This window comes from Octopus bimaculoides, chromosome 5 (genome assembly GCF_001194135.2).
Source record: "Octopus bimaculoides isolate UCB-OBI-ISO-001 chromosome 5, ASM119413v2, whole genome shotgun sequence".
Lineage (NCBI taxonomy): Eukaryota > Metazoa > Mollusca > Cephalopoda > Octopoda > Octopodidae > Octopus > Octopus bimaculoides.
In genome coordinates, this window is record NC_068985.1 from 36,254,463 (window position 1) to 36,272,335 (window position 17,873).

At 33.7% G+C, this 17,873-nt stretch overlaps 2 protein-coding genes across 6 annotated transcripts in view; one reads left to right on the forward strand and one right to left on the reverse strand.

Annotated features, from left to right (window-relative positions):
* The window catches only part of LOC106876241 (GPI ethanolamine phosphate transferase 2), a 5,902-nt gene extending 955 nt beyond the window's left edge, over positions 1 to 4,947 (forward strand). Inside the window, exon 2 of one of the 2 annotated variants that reach the window (XM_014924724.2) lies at positions 1,541 to 4,947. In XM_014924724.2, the coding sequence (XP_014780210.1) occupies positions 1,541 to 3,921 (2,381 nt within the window). In that variant the 3' untranslated portion in view covers positions 3,922 to 4,947. Of the gene's footprint in view, positions 1 to 6 lie in introns of those variants that run through there. The other variant, XM_014924723.2, reaches the window with a different exon arrangement.
* A 3,777-nt stretch (positions 4,948 to 8,724) lies between these two features.
* The window catches only part of LOC106876242 (leucine-rich repeat-containing protein 56), a 37,214-nt gene continuing 28,065 nt past the window's right edge, over positions 8,725 to 17,873 (reverse strand). For all 4 annotated transcript variants that reach the window (XM_014924728.2, XM_014924726.2, XM_052968319.1 and 1 more), the window contains 4 exons: positions 13,567 to 13,703; positions 11,741 to 11,844; positions 9,485 to 9,853; positions 8,725 to 8,957 (listed from right to left, as the gene is read on the reverse strand). In XM_014924728.2, coding sequence (XP_014780214.1) covers positions 8,756 to 8,957; positions 9,485 to 9,853; positions 11,741 to 11,844; positions 13,567 to 13,703 — 812 coding nt within the window. In that variant the 3' untranslated portion in view covers positions 8,725 to 8,755. The remainder of the gene's footprint in view (positions 8,958 to 9,484; positions 9,854 to 11,740; positions 11,845 to 13,566; positions 13,704 to 17,873) is intronic.

The following is a 17,873-nucleotide window of genomic DNA, read 5'->3' on the forward strand; positions in this document are numbered from 1 at the left end:
TTATTTTAATAGCATACTTGGTAAATATATTTTTCTTACGCACACTACACGCACGGACTCGCTTGATGCGGTGGTGGAGGGGTTAAAATATGAATTACAATTTTTTTGTTGCTTAGATCCCAGCATTGGACAGCCATTCCATAAAATGTGTTTATAGGGAGAAAAATATAGAAAAACATCAATACATGTCAGGTCGTAGGATATGCAAGAAACAACAGCTAAATCTCCCTTAAAATCACATACCTTTTCTTCTGAAAATATTTCAAAACTTTATTTTTTTTTTTCTACCGGTGTGAAGTGCAAAAAAAAAAAAAAACAGAAATTGGCCAAAAATAATTAATGAAAAATAATCATAAATTTTCGAAAATTTCTTTTCATAAGAAGCTTCTCCACATTATTTCGAAGGTTGTTCTGAAAACAAAAACTGAACAAATCCCCGTCAAAATGGGAGAAAATTCAATTTAAATGAGCACTCTGATCCGAAACTCCGCCCATTAAAACTTGTGAACGCTTAGGTGAGCTCTAGGGCTTCCTTTCGGTTTAAACATCATTATTACCTTTGCAAACAAGCTGGTTTTATAACTGCGGGATTAAACAACAAAAACACTCTGAGGAAAATACAAAAGTAGACTTGGATATCCTGAATAAACGAAACGACTATTAAATGTGTGTGTGTGTAGAGAGAGAGAGAGAGAGAGATGTTGTATGTGTATGTGTTCTTTTCTGCTTTAAAAAATTAGGTAGTTCAATGATTAAAAAGAAATTTCTGTATTGACGTTTAATAAGTGAATTCAAAATATTTACATATTCGTTTCGCTTACTCGGGATATACAAGTCTATTTTATATTTTCCCGGTTTGTTTTGATTTCGTTAATAATCCCGCAGCTTTGAATTTAAAAACCTATCACGGGCGATCCACATGCAGTTTTAAAATATCTGACAGCTGTTATTGAATTATTAACATTTGGGTTATATATGGCAACTTTAGTGATATCACAAAAAGTTTTCACATTGTTATTTGTTCTAAATTTCTTTTTATTTTATTGCACATATTTATTTTCGCTTTTCCCCCTAAAAAATAATTTTTTTGAATCCAAAGATGAACTTGCAAATATTTCTGTTGAATCAGATGGAAACAAATACGATTTTCTGTTCAATTATGGTTTTAGAAGTCCATTCAGTCGTGTTGTGGTTATGGTCATTGATTCTCTCCGGGCAGATTTTGTTATCGACAGCAAAAATTCGAACATGAAGTATGTCCAAAAACTTCTAAAACGAGAGGAGGCAATTGCTTATTACTCGATCGCTCACCCACCTACAGTAACTCTTCCTCGAATAAAAGCAATGATGACTGGAACTATTCCTGGATATATGGATGTTATACTTAATTTTGGTGCGCAGGCTGCCCAGGAAGACAACCTAATATTTCAGCTTTACAAAGCTGGAAAAAAAATTGTCTTTTATGGTGATAATACCTGGATTAATTTATTCCCAGCCTACTTTCATAGACAGGATGGTACAGTTTCTTTTTTCGTTTCAGACTATACCGAGGTTGATACTAATGTTAGCCGACACTTGGAATGGGAAATGCAACAAAATGATTGGGATGTGATGATCCTGCACTACCTTGGGCTTGATCACATTGGTCACATGGCAAAGCCATCTAGTCCTTTGGTGGAACCCAAACTTCAAGAGATGGATAAAATTATTGAATTCATTCACCAAAAGCTTCGAGAACAGCATCAACACCACCAAACTCTTATGGTAATTTGTGGTGATCATGGCATGAGTGACCAAGGGAGTCATGGGGGTTCTTCTCACAAAGAAGTTACTTCAGCCATGATTTGGCTTAATTCAGCTGACAACATAAATAAAGATTACAAAATCACCTTCCTGAAGCCCTTCACTGAAGTTGATCAAATTGATATTACTGCAACACTGGCTATTGCTTTAGGAGTTGCAATACCACGCAGCAATATCGGTGTCATGATACCTGATGTACTGTTACCATTTTCAACTCTTGAGAATATTGCTCATTCAATGTACATCAATGCTAACCAAGTGTTGTCAGTCTTCAAAGTATATGAACCAAAATGGGAAAATAACGATGCTGTGTTGAAGTATGAGTTGGCCATTTCCAGATACCAGTTATGGAAAAATGCTAGCCAGAAGTATACTGCTCAATGGTATGAAGAAGGCAAGTCTATTGTCCAGTTTTATCATGATGCTATGAAAACTATGAGTTCTAAAATGCTATTGAAGATGATTAATCATGATGTCAGTGGAATGCTCTTTAGTAATATCAATTTATGGTTACTCCTTTATGTACTTGTAGTTATCATACTGCAGAAAGGGTGTAGTTCCATCGAACTTGTCATTACCAATACCCACTGCTTGTGTTTTTTCTTGATTGGATTGGTATTACTAGCTGTGCAATTGTTAATATGTTCTGGTAAACACCAAAACATTCTCTGCAGTAATCCAACAGTAGTCATTTTGCTGAACTGTGCCTCATATCTCATAATTCTGTTAGTAGTCTGTATAACTCCAGTGTTTCTAAATATATTGAAGAAAAAGCTAGTTTTCCAAAATTCTATTTCAGCATTTGTGGTATTTGGGACTATTTTACATTCTGTGAGCCTTATGTCAAGTAGCTTTATTGAAGAAGAACACCAGACTTGGTACTTCCTAACTTGTAGTTTGTTTGCCATTACCAGCTGGTATTTAGTATCGAGGTTATCCCTTGAATGCTCATTCAGTTATTGCAGACCAAATATGAACCCTCAAACACACAAATTAGATCAGCAACGAATATATTATAATATTACTAACTATGGGCCTCGATCTCAATATATAAACTTCAATTACAAGCCATGTGTGGCATCTTTCCTTATGCTTGTCTTGTGTCGATCACAACGAATGTGGAATAATACAGGAGACAAATGGCGGGATCTTCCTGATCTTGGTGACTGGCTCATGGAGTCAAAAAACAAAACTACTCTTTCAATCATTTGTGCTGTTTCTCTGTTACTAATTTTAATTGTTCGGTCTTACCAAGTAAAAAACAAAGGTCATCTCTTGCTGTTGTTGGTGGCCTTTGTGTCAACATACTTGTTCCATGTGTCTAGTAATTACATTTACTTGCCATCTATATTTCCCTATCAATGCAGTGAAAAAGGTGTAAACGAAGCTTATTTGATAAAATGGTGTAGTTTACTAATGTTTGTGATGGTACTTTTTGACATTAAATGGCAGCATCTTTATCAACAAAGCAGTAATTCTGGTAACACACCTTTTACTCACTTGGCTATACTGAAGTCTTTTATTTTATGCCTGCAGTCTGGATGTATTATATTGTCATCCTTTCTTACCTCTCACCCTCATAATATTGTCATCATTGCTACTGCTGTACTTCAAGAAGTCATTCTCAGTTATTACATTCTTCCTATAGTTCAGCTGCCTCCTTGGTGTGTATCTTTAATTTATACTTGGATGGCAAATGCTACATTTTTCTATCAGGGTCATTCTAACAGCCTCAGTTCTATAGATGTTGCAGCTGGATATTTTGGTTCTACCCATTATCAGCCATTATATGTGGGAATACTACTAACTTTGGCAACATACTCTGGCATGATGTTCTGGTATTCCAGTTTGGTTAGATATTTGTTTAGCTCATCCCCACACCAACAGATGCCTTACAGGTTATATATTGCAAGTTTTTGTATGATGCTATTTGTAACTGTATCCATCCCAGCATATACCCTATTAGTATTTTTCCAGCGATTCCATCTCTTTATTTGGACAGTCTTCTCTCCTAAACTTCTATTTATAGGAATGTTGTTCCTGGTCACTTCATTCTTTGTTTTAATTATTTTACTCTTCCAGGCTGCATCAATTCCAGTAATATCTATTCATATATGATCTCAAGCAACCTAAATGTCTTTCAAAAAATTATTTATTCTCTCCAAAAGAGGAATTGTACTTTTTGTCCCAGTATGGGATTCTTTTCAAAACCTGTGAGCATCATCACTTAGTGTCACTTGAGAGAAAATTTTTGACCAATGTTAAATACAGTAATAGCCCATCTGGTTGCTCATGTATCACTGAAATAGTTCGTCTCATATAGTGTTTTAACTGAATAAATATTGAAGTGGTCCCCCATTGCTTTGCTCTAAACGAATAGGAAGATTTAAATCCCATGTTACAAGCTAAGAAAATGTTTGTCAATAATTATGTAGCTTTTTGTATCTTACAACAAACCAACATTGCATCATATAGAAAGTTTCGGCAAGATTTTATCTCATTTTCAGTGCTGATCTTTGTACCTAAATTTAAAAGTATCCAATCTATAGAATTGTAAATAATTATAATAGTGGTTATGGTTGTAGCAGGAATATTGAGAGAGTCACAAATATCTATTCACTACTGAACCTGAAATCATTGTTTAAATGTGAAAGTAATTGCAAACACTAAAACAATATCTTGTTGGAGATTGGTGTCAGCAAGCAAGTAATCATTCAGGTTCCTGTAAACACATTAAGAAACTGTTTTTATCAGTAGCTAGGCTGCCCATTGAAACAATAGATTCAGTAGACACTTAACCTGTCAGAAACCCAGCTGTAAACAGCCTAACCATTTGAGGATAAGCAACATATTGAAATATTATTAACAATCTTTAGTGCCTTTTCTTTAACAGGCCATTAGGTAAATATAGATGGCTTGTCTGGTCACTGATCATTGGTCATAATACAGCTAAAGTCAGTGGCTGTAGGGACTTACACCATCCCCTTCAATTATAACTACACCAATCTGCTATCACTGCTGACATTTCTCATGGACACACATGAACTGACTCATTAGGCATAAATATTTTTATACTTTTTCTCTGTTGTCAATGACAAAATATTTTTGTTAATAATTAATAAATATTTTTGTATTGGGACTTCACTCAGATTTTTGTTCTTCTATCAACCAACCAAAATATTTTGTCATTACATAATTAATTGGATAATTAGGGAGTTTTGTGAGTTGGCTGACCAAACTGAGTCAAAGTCTCATCAAAGCACATCAAATGGTGTTAGCAGACATTTAGGGTGGATGAGGTGAGGTAGATGATAATATTTGCAGATGTACGTGAGAAGACCCAGCAAGGCAAGTGAGAGCATAATCTGTGATCTCTGCCAGAAGTGAAGCCAGCTCACTAATCCGTATCTTTACTTCATTGGACACTAAAAACCCTGCTTGCGAAGACCTGTTGAGGCAAGTGAATTTGGAATTTGAAATTTGAAATCAAACTGAATCCGACGACTGGCACCCATGCCAACCTCTCCTTCATTGGACACTAAACTCTGCTTGTGAAGATCTGAAATCGTAATTGAACCATACTCGATGACTGGTCCTGTTGATTGAGTGTATGTTAAGATTTGTTGGAAAAAATTTTTCTGAGGGGCTAAGGAGAGGAATTTTGGAAAATTCACACAACCTAACATTTTCTGCCGCATAACTTTCAGGAAAATTGGTATTTTTTAATGAAGTTTTATACAAATACCTTTCAAACAGCATTGAATAACTGTCATCATGGCTTTATAATATATTGTCCAAAGCAAAAGGTTTTCCAACATTTTCTCTGAGAATAGCTTCATTTTCTTTCATTATCATTCTCTATCCACTCCTTTTGTTCACTCAATCTCTTTAAATATTTTTCTCTCTTCCCCTTCTCTCCTCTCTCCCTCCTCTATGTCTCCTTGCCTCTAACCTTTCTCCTGCATTTAATGATGTATATTTCTCTTACCTCTCAGCACTATCAATGTTCTCTCTCTCACACTCTTTCACTCCCTTTTACTCCTTATTCTTTGCTGCTTTGCCTCTTACTTCAACTATACTTCTGCTTAACAAGTTTCATTTCTCTCTTTTTACCTCTTCCTTTCAACTAAGTGTGACACACCACAGGTACATATGTATGTAACTACGTATGTGTTAGCATATTAATATAACAATTTTTATAACTTGGAAATAAATTTGAGAATAATCAAAATAAATTGTGAAATCCAGCGAAAGTCTCCCATGAAATAGAAATAATTATTTGTATGAAAAGTAAGAACCTATGCACATCAAATTGTCTTTAAGTGGTGGCAGAAGAATTATCGTTGAACTTTTAAAAGGTAGGCTTATATATTAATGTAATACTTAAAAGCATCAATCAATTTTCAGTTCTTCTGTAGTTTATTGTTGCCTATCGCATATGGCAGCAGTATGCCTTGTAAAAATAAATCTCCGCCAACAGAGGACCAGATTGCAATCAAAAGAGCCAATGCTGCAGCAAGGAAAAGAAAGTCCGGTGCAAATGAAAACCCAGATTAAACGGCAGCCAGGAGAGCTTCCAAGCTAAGAATATGCAAATGCTTAGGGACTCTCAAACTCCTGAACAAGCTGCATCCAGGAGAACATCAAATGCTCATACCAAGAGGAGAGAAAGGGCATTAGAAACACCTGAACAAGCTGAATTTAGGAGAGCTTCCAATGTAGCCAACACGAGAAAAGTAAGGGATTCAGAATCACTAGAGCAATCAGAAACCAGGAGAACTGCCAATGTTGTACAGAAGCTAGCTTAAAAGCTGCCAATTTATAAGAAGTCACGGGTTGTTAGTTATGTCTCTACAATCTAAGTTCAAATTTCATCAGTGTCAATTTTGCTTTTCATTCCTCCAGGGCTGATAAAATAAAGGACTGATCAAGTACTGGGTTTGATTTAATCAACTAAGTCCTCTTCCTAGATTTGTGGCCTTGTATCTGTTTTAGAAATAATTATTAATATACAAATTGTCACTATTACTGAAATATATTGAGTCACTGATTAATATAATGCTTAGAAAACAATGAGTATTAATATCAAACTCTCCAAAGAGCTGACGAGAAGTCTACAGAAATTAAATGATAAATAGGATTCTATTTCACAGCTACACTGACTGGAGCTCTTTACTCCATACAGAAATTAAATAAATGTTTTTATTTTCTCTTGTCTATATCATGTTTATTCACTCGCATGGTAAGTATTTTGGTGGCGTTATATGTTCTCAACAATCTTAAGTTTATGAACTGAATTTAGTTCATGATTAGAACTTTAGAACTACCTATCTCTCTATAGTTTATTTCTGTTAAAAAGAAGGGAAAAAGATGAGATGATATACAATTTAAAATTGTAGAGAAAATATAGCTTTGTAGGGAGCCCCCTAACAGTATTATAGAAATAAAATATTTTAAATAATTTATTTCATGTTGCTGGCAAAAATGATTTGTACCTGGAATTCAAAGGGCCAACCTTGTCATTTCCATGTCACAGTGAATCTCCCTGAGAACTATGCTAAGGTTATGCATATCTATGGAATGCTCGGCCACTTGCACATGAATTTTACAAGCAGGCTGCTCCATTGATCAGATCAACTAGAATGCTTGTCATAATCAACAGAATAAGTGATGATGACGATGATTTTAAATGTGAAAAGAATTTTTATAAAGTTGAAATGAAGGTCAAAAAATTAGTGTAATACTTTCATATTTTGCAAATCTTCAGTAATAAGTTAAAAATAATTCTGAATTGAGAGTATGACATTTTCTCATTGTAATTTCTTGTATTCCTAATACAAAGGAAGAAAATGAATTTGATCCGACACCACAAAAGTCAGAATATAATACATTTAGGTGGAGTCACTATTTGAGTTCCTTTACAATGAGCTGTTATTTGATACTATTTTGCATTCCTTGTCCATATAGCAAATTTCAATGGAAAAGTTAAAGCTTCATAATTTTAATACTTTAACAGTAAATTATGGAGTGTATACTAAATCAGTAGTCTAAGTAGCATGAATACATGTGGAATGGGGGAATGAATTTGCATGACATCAGAAAAGCAAGGATTACCTTTAGATAAAATTTATAACCACTTTATGAAGTTGGTTTACTGGATGTTAATTTGTAATATATTCACTTGTTTTGTATTTTATTTATTTATTTATTTATTGGTTTCAGCCAAGTGGCTGTGGTCATGCTGGAGCACCACCGTGAATATGTCTTTTTTTAAAAACATTTTTCCATGCCAGCATAAGTTGGACAAATATATCTTAACCTTTTGGCATCTCATTACTCTAAATGTGGTACTTATTTATTTGCATTAAAGCTCCGATGTCTGACAACTGACTTAGTAGACACCCACAAGATTATCCACTGTCTTTCCAACAACAACCTTGAGCGCCTTTTTGAATTCCATATGTCTAACATTTGTGGACATGCTTACAACATCAAAAAAAAAACAAAACAACAACACAGCACCCATGACTTTCAGAAACATTTTCACACTCAAAATTTCTGAAACATGGAATAAACTACCTGCATCAGTTGTTAGCTGTCTGGACACTTCATCTTTCAAAACTTCCATGTTTCCTGAAATTCGCTAACAGTACCTGATGCCCCCCCCAATCCTGTTTCTTCTTTTCTTTATTCTAATAATTGTTTTACTGTTCACTTCCTGTGCATATTCTATGAACTGTTTGATGAAGTTTTGGTTGCTTTTAAACTTGTTTGTATCATAAAATGAAGGGTGGTTTTAGGTAGGTTAGTATGAAAAAGGTTCAATCTGTAGCTTTGCCAAATTTGAAAATTACCTTTTTTTTTTTAACAGTAAAACTTTTAGAGAGCATGTATTTAATAAGCAGATAATTAAAACAACACTTTATATTGTTAATTATATTTATTGAAAGAATTAATTGGATGGGTTTAGCTTTTGTTTGATGGATATGGATGGTAAGGAAGGTAATAAAGTTGAGGCATTGGCATAACCAATGACTGCCCTGGCAGAACTGGGTCGGGTAAGGTACTTTAAGTGTGGCTTCTTTTCTTGTTTATTACTATAAGTCTTGTTCTTGATGACAGGTTCTTTGAATGATAAGGGTTTTGAAGATAATCTAGAGGATCAAAAGGAGAAAAGAATAGTACTGAGAATTATGCTTTCCACAAAATACAACAAACATGAATTATTAAACTAGCAAATGATATCTTAAGTTAAAAGTACACAAATGTATGCAATGATAATGAGTAAGAGAGCTTAAATTTTTGCTAATACATTGCCTACTGAAGGTTGGGAAGAAACTATAGCAAGGACCTATGAGTAGAAAGTGATGGGAAAGGGAAATTTGTTCTGAGGAAACCATATGTATTTTGCATGCTAATGGAAAACTGATGCAAAACAGTTATAAGAAATTATAACCTCATGCATTTAGTTGTTGCTTAGATCCAGGTTAGCAAACCTATGATCAAATGTGTTCTTTTTTTATCTAGATTACATAATCCAATGTGTCCTTCCTTTTTTAAGATTGCAGGGTGTAATTCAAGGAAATTTAGTTGTTGTTTTAGTAGATTGACTGACCATATATATGTTCCCTCATTAGCTTGCTTCAGTTACTTTTACCATCAGAATCAGACTAGTACTTACTGGTCACTTTTCTCACTTGCCGGAGTATTTAGAGGTCTTGTTTTAAGTTGATGGCTGTGTTGTTGAGAGCTTGGAGGTTTGGGAAACTTGCTTGGTTTCCTAACTTCTGGAAGTACATCACAGTTGGGTATATTCTTAAGCTTAGATGTGATATGATGTACTTCACTAGTAGACTCAGGGTCTTCATCGTAGCTTTCCTCTCTAAAGCTTTCACTCATAGACTGAGACAGATTAATATTGTACTCTTCAATATCAATGCTAGACAAACACGACAAAGGGTCATTATCTAATTCTGTACATTCTTCAATATTATCCTCTTCAATTTTCAGTATTTGAGGTGTAGAAGATTCTTTAATATTCTTTTGGCATCTGTAGAATTATAAAATGCACAAATGAAAAAAAATATTTAAAAAATATACATTTACAGCAAAACAATTATGAAAAGGTAAATGCATCAATATGTATAAGATGTATGCGAAATATGTTAATGACAGGAAGAAGAAACAGTCGATTCTTTTTGATTAGTTTCATTTTATGCCATAGATTTGCTTTAAAAATGCTGAAACTAGATGGTGTCCAGAAAATTCACCAAAAACATTTTTGCCTTGGTAGAATTTTCCATAGCAAAATTTGCTGTAAGAAATTTCACTATAAGACAAATTCACTGCATGGACAATGATAATGCATGTTAATATCAGCATTTTTTTAAATAAAAAAAAAACAATGATAAAAGACTTTATAAAAACATTAAATAGGCAAATATTTATAAAAAGTCAAACAGTGAGGACAACAATGCTTGCTGAATTATCATCTTCCAGCACAGTATGCACTCTTAATTTACACACTTATTTTCACATTTCCACCATATTACAAGGGGGTGCTGAAAAGTTCCTGACTTTGGGTAAAAGAAAATACATGAGCATTAGTTAATTATGATTTCATTCAACATATTCCCCTCTCAGATTCACATACTTATTGCAGTGATCTTTGAGTTTTTCTAAGCTCTGTAAAAGAACTCGGAAGGTTGGGCCTCCAACCAGGTCTTTCACGATATCCTTAAAGCCAGGAACTTTTCAGCGCCTCTTCGTATTTCAAGTTATCTACTAATTTCACACTGCCTCTGCTAGTTTCCACTATAAAGACTATTGTAATGTATTAGTTGCATGGAAATATTCATTAAAGAAGGTACACAAGTAGACTGTAAACTAAATAAATCATTTTAAAGAAATTACCTTTTAGTAATTATTAGGTTAATTGATGAAGTCACCATTTTAAGAAAACAGTTAATTTTTTTTTCTTTTTATAATTTATTTCTTTTTTATGGTAATGCATTTTGCAGTGAGTTTTCCAATGGCAAAATTGTTTACAGCAAAATTTCCTATAACCAAATTAAACATCTACAGCAAAAACATCAGTAAAAATTATCTTTTGTGATTCACCTCACTCACTGGTGCATAGAAGTTTGCAGGTTGTGAAGAATCCAAAATAATTCTTGCAGGTGATTTATCACCTGGAAAAGTGACCTGAGTCAGTAAGACAATAGATAAGAAGCCAGGTGAAACTGAATGCACATAAAAAGGAAGAATTCTGTTGTCACAGTTAACATGTATATTGTGATGAATTAAACTCTGGCAGAGTGTACAGTTGATTTATTCTATCTACTCACCAAATTAGAACCTCAATGGAAAAGGGAATCTGTGTTCAACAGTAGAATCACAGTAAAAGTTCATTATCTTTTAGCACATGGATAATTAGATAAGATACAAAGCAAAGAATGTTCTTTAATATATTGAATTTAATCAGAAGCTATATAAACTAATTATGTGGTTGTAAAACAAGCTCAGTCGCTACAAAAATTAGCAAGAAGTACAATAACTAAGTTAAGCTGCTGAACTACTGAGATATACTTCTAAGTTCAAACTTTGCAAAAACTGCAATAAATGCCATTCGTATTTCATGGATGAGTGGTTAGCAGAGGGAATGAGATTCAAATGTATAGAAAGAAGTGATAAAAATAAATCTCATCTATGGAAAGAGGATTAAAAGCAAATAAAACAAATAAAAAAAGGACATGCAAAATATTGTAATTAGTTGAAATATTATAAAGTGACCAACTAGAAATGTAAAATATTAGAAAAGCCCATCGTTTCTCCCTGTCATTACTGGTATCTTTTATGTGCTGAATTGAAGTGTTGTTGATTAAATTAATATCTGACATAAACAATGAAATTATTACAAAAAGTAAAAAATTCCTACTTTTCATATTCAACTTTCCACTCTTCCAGTTGTTTTATGATGTCTGCTAAGTTCTCATTTCTGTTTGGTAACTCATCAAATGTGTGCTCAGGTTTAAAAGAAAACTAAAATAGAGTAAACATTGACATTCAGCTACAGATGGTTAAGTCACATTTACACCTGAGTAGTCATGATTAGGAGTAGCATAGCACTTGTGGTATTGGTAGTAGTAATTGTAGTGAAGGTGGTGGGAGCAGCAGTAATGTTCGTGTTAATAATGGTGATGATGATGATGATAATAAGAGTAGTTGGAAATGATGTCACTCAGATTATACCACTTTTCACTCCTCACCGTTCTTGTACACAGGCATCAACAACATGCAACCTAAATAATAGTCTCGTATATCAGTAATGGTGTTGCTCCTACACACATAAATGTCTTATATCACATTTATAAAAATGGTTGCCTGGCTGTGTGGCAAAATATTAATTCACTAACATGCTACAAACATTTGGCCTCATATACTGCTGCTATAATGGCTTTTGCTCTTCAGAACAAGCAACCTGCATACCATCTTCACCCAATACACCTATCTTTCATCTTCTCTTCCCTATCATATCACATCTCAGAAATCTTTCACTAAACATCTTGCTCAATTCTTCCTTTCCAGAACTGCAAAGGTCTGGAATTTTTTCTCTGTACACATCTTCCCTAAAGGCATTAACCTGCACAAATTTAAGTTGAAATATCAAATGCACAAACTCTTACCAATCTGGAAGGATCTACTTTTTTCTCCAACCAAATAATTTTCATAAATGTTAGCAGTGTGATTTCATCTCATGATAGCAGTAGAATGACTTAGATACTTTATTGTATTCTACATTGGTACCTAATGGTTATGATTTCAATTCACAAATTAGCTTTTCCTCTTTAGGACTGACAAAAGAAGTTACAGGAATTCCAACCCTACTCAGTAGTTAATGAGAAAAGAGCATTCAGTTTGTCTTATCAAATGCTGAAGTAAAAAGAAAAAAAAATTCAAATATCTTCCTATGTATCTTTATAAGTATTCATCTTTTTGTGATTGGATAATTAAAAATGTTTTTTGTTTATTTTTTTTCCTTCTATTTTTCAACCACTGAAAGTTTAGCATCACATTTATTTATTTATTTATTTTTGTTAATATACTTAAAACATCTAGTCTTTGCATTTGCATAAAATTTCTTTATCAGTAAAATATATGATGTTCTTATAAAATAAAATTCTTCCCTTTTTGAGTACAAAATACATAACTGATTTGCACTAATATATTGCCTCAGAGACATTCTATATGCATTTATGTCTATTATAAAATCGCAGTAAAATTCTCTTGGCAGCCCAGGCATCACTACAAAGATATGTTCTGCTCTATTTCAAGTCATTCACTAAAATCCAGACTTTAACAACTCTCTGGCTAGATACAAAATCGACAACTAAGTACTCCATATAAACTTTGAATAATTAAAGCTGACTAACATTACATTGCAGCTCAATGTTGTTTTTGCAAATGTATATTAACTTTTCCTACTACTCTTATATCCCATCTATATTTAAAGAAACCTAGCAACTCTCATATTAAACTAGTGATCCTAGGCCAAAACAATTTTTAATCTCTACAAACAAGAACACAACTGCAAGAAGCATTAGAACAAATCTTTATTTTGACATTGAACACTCACACAAATTAAACTGAAATAAGAAAATATGGATTAAATAAACAATATCAGGCTTTTTAAACTTATATATTTTTAAAATTAAACATCAAACGTCATTAGAAATAAAGATAAATTGCAACAGTGTCATTTACCTGGGGAAGAAGAATATTCTCTTTTTTTGAAGGAGCTGTCTTCTGTTTAATTCGTGAACGCAAGGCTTTGGAAGGATTTCCACAGAATACAGAACCATCTGTAAGATCACTGATCGATTCTGGAGACTCAAAAACATCTGCAAAGTGTACATATGTTCATTATAAATTTGTACTTTTGTTACTAACACACTTCTACATATATACATATTTTCATAGGCCTATATTTGTCTTTTGCTGTTTGAATTTATTCTGAACAATTTTAAACTAGCTGTTAGCCTAGTAACAAGCCTGAAAGTTATGTGATGTGTCCAATAACCTTCATCATCATTCTCAAAATTTATTTCTTGCTATATGTGTGTGTGTGTGTGTATGCATATATATGTGTGTATATATGTATGTATGTATGTATGTATGTATGTATACACACTAGCAATGCATCCTGGTGTTGCCTGGGTATTATCCATCTAGAAAAATACAGAGCTTACAAATCTTGGAAATATATATATATTTTTTAAAGTTTAATTTTTCTTATAGAAATACTCAATGCCCCTTCCCTCACCTCACCCACCCACTTTCAAAAAGCTAAAAACACCCAATGTTTCACTTTCATCTAATGTTTCACACATGTGTAGAATTGTACTGAAATAGAGCACCACCGGAAAACCCAACATGCTAGAAACAATAGGTAAACGACATTATTTCTGAAGAAACTTCCCCGTTTTCCAAAAAGCTGAAAGTGAAACATTGGGAGTTTGTAGCTTTTTGAAAGTGGTGAGGTAATGGGTGGGTGTTTGGGAAGGAGATCTGAATGTTTCTTTAAGAAAAAAGAAAGAAGAAAATTCTTAAAGATTCGTACTCTCTGTTTTTTCTCTGTGGATTACCAAGAAAACAATTTGGAAAAGGTAAAAAAATGAAGAAATTGGGATGGGGAGGGAGAAAATTAAAATATTGACAATGTGTTTTTTGGGTGAAATCCTAATCTCTTGTATTGAAAACATAAGAATCAGAAGAAATTAACAAAAAAAATTGGTGGTGGAGTGCAAATGTCACCTCAGACATGCTAGAAACAACAGGTAAAGGACAGGATTTCTTGGAGAACTTCTTTTAAAATTTATATAAAAAATCAAGTTTTTAAACACACTCCTCACAAACATGAATTAGAGAATAGAAAAAGGTGATTTCAATTGGATTTTAGGTGTAATTTTGCACTTGCACATAGCAAGAAATAACATAATTCATACAGAAGTTTTACCTAGAGTGTGTATGAGAGTGAGTGTGTGTGTGTGTGTGTGCCAAAGGAAGTTATTTTACAGCATTCTTTCATTTGAAGCAGGGAAGTTGTCAACTTCATCATATGGGATCAAAGGATTGTTCATTAATTTCTCTAAATTTTTTTTATTTCTTTATGCCTGATTCTGCATGTCACTACTCACAGTTTTGAACTGATAAACATTATTATTGCACTTCCTTCATTTGAATCTCTTCATTCATACATTTCTATACATACATACTTTTTTGAATAACCATTACTCTGATTATTCTGCATTTTTACAGTTACGCTTTTTCCATGACAGTAGATAAACTTTTTATTCCACAATGTATTTGTAGTGGCTTCATGCAAACATAGCGTGGATTCAATCCTCGATTGCCAAATTTCACTTAACACTTCAACAGTGCTTTTCTCACGGTTAAACAATAGTTTTTCTGTGAATGACAGCAGTTATACATTTCCCAGATGCCTTCGCTAAGCAGAATAATGCCTTTGCCACTTGACCCTTCTAACCTCTTCTAGGCCACCACTGGCTGGAATGGAGATAACAGACCTCCAACGAAATCATTTGTTCTCAACAATATGTCTATCCTTCTGGCTGCTTTTCAATAGTTATAAAAACAAGAAATCCATAAGCTAAAGGCAGTTACTAAGAGTGACTATCAATGAGTGTGAACATTATTATTGCACTTTCTTCAAACACTTCATTCCTATATCTATATAACTTCTTTCACCAACCTCCGAAAACCTCTCTCACCAACCTCCAACAATCTCTACCTCCTCCAGCTGACAGTTTTTTTGTACTTTTATGTTACAGAAAATACACCTTTTGTGGCAGTTATAACGAAATTGCTTTCTTATATCAGAGTAATAAGGCGTTTCAATAGAACATCTTTACCCTAGGGAATTACCGGGAACACCAAACCAGTATATATATATATATTTCTAATACCACGCCCTTGCTAATTTTAGTGATTCAGCCAAAAAAGGCCCTTGAATGCCACTAGTCAACAAACAGTACTTAAATTTCTCACTCTTTATTCATACATACTTCCTTTCTCCCCCTTGACCAAAAATATTTCCCCACCTTCTTCCCTCAAATTATCTTTTCTTCAAATAACAGTCTCCTTACAAAATTCTAGGATTCAGCCAAAACAGCTCCATTGTTTAGTACCAGTCAACTGACCTTGCTTAACTTCCTCTTTCCACTCACTCCCTTATATTTTCTTCTTTTTCCCCTTTTTTCCCTTCTTCTAACAATTATTTCTCCCTACATTTATATACTCCTCTCATACTGTGCTCAACACATTCTGATTGAATCCTCCATGCATTAACATGTCCATACTTGCAACAATGTAACCTTTAATTTAATCAAGATATCCTTGGCATTTGACTGCGGCCATGCTGGAGCACCACCTTTAGTTGAGCAAATCGACCCCAGGACTTATTCTTTTGTAAGCCTAGTACTTATTCTATCGGTCTCTTTTGCTGAACCGCTAAGTTACGGGGACGTAAGCACACCAGCATCAGCTGTCAAACGATGTTGGGAGGACAAACACAGATACACAAACACACACACATATACATATACATATATACGATGGGCATCTTTCAGTTTCTGTCTACCAAATCCACTCACAAGGCTTTGGTCGGCCCGAGGCTATAGTAAAAGACACTTGCCCAAGGTGCCATGCAGTGGGGCTGAACCCGGAACCATGTGGTTGGTAAGCAAGCTACTTACCACACAGCCACTCCTGCGCCTTGTCGAAATTATCATGTAGAAGTGTGCGCACATTCCAACAGCCAAAAATTCAGAGGATGTTCGTTTTTACTTCTTCTTGAAGATTGTTTGACCACAGTGGCAGGATGATGACCAGGCCAAGCTTATGACATACTGGGACACCTGCCAAGCCAGACCTGTTCCCTTGACATTCCAACCCTTTTTTTTTCCATTTACTGAATCTGTTTGAGGCATTTTGGAATAAGTTATAAGTGCATTTTTAAGCTTCTGCCAACCAATTGAATGATTTTACTAAGATTTGGTGTACAAGAAGTACCTGTGCAGATGAATAATTTTCAGTGGGTGTAACTTGCACTGCACTACACCCACCTATTGCACACCTTTCAATCCCGTGTATATCATAAGGTCTGCAAATCTAATGGAAGTATCAAAAGACATTTTAAGATCCACAAAGATGAGAACTTAACTGCAGCTCTTGGTGGTCCAAATCAGATATGCAGTTTATGTGGGTGTCTATACATTATCTGGTTTAAAAACTCACATCAAATGCCATTGTGGATCTAAGGTGTAGGTACAAGAGGTGGCCAGACTCTGCATAAGGAATAGACAACCACCATATATATATATATATATATATATATATATATATATATATATATATATATATATATATAAATATATATATATATATAAATAATAAAATGACAACAAAAGAATGAGACCTCGATATTATGAAAATAGAGGAATTTATATATATATATATATATATATATATATATATATAAATAATATCGTCAAAAATAGCCGATGAAAATGCTCCGGAGCTTTTAGCTCTGGCATTTGAAATTGAGTTCTATTATGACAACTATATATACTTCTGTATATGTATATTTATATATACTATACACACATATAAACACACATTCACAGATATCTATCTATCTATCTTAATCGAAGCGTACAGTATTATATGTCCATTATGTCTGATCTTACCAACCAGTTTTGCACTAGGGGTTCAATAGAGTGTTAGGTAATAGTCTGATTATGTAATCCTGTCATCTTGAAAAGCAGAGTTACACAATCGGACTGTTACCTAACACTCTATTGAACTTCTAGTGTGAAACTAATTGATAACATCAGCTGTAATGGATATACAATGCCGTACACTTCAATTAATATACCCACCCTACTGACAAATATACGAGTGCATTTTTTCAGATTTATGAATTCTTAGAGGGCTATATATATATATGTATATATATATATATATATATATATATATATATATATATATAT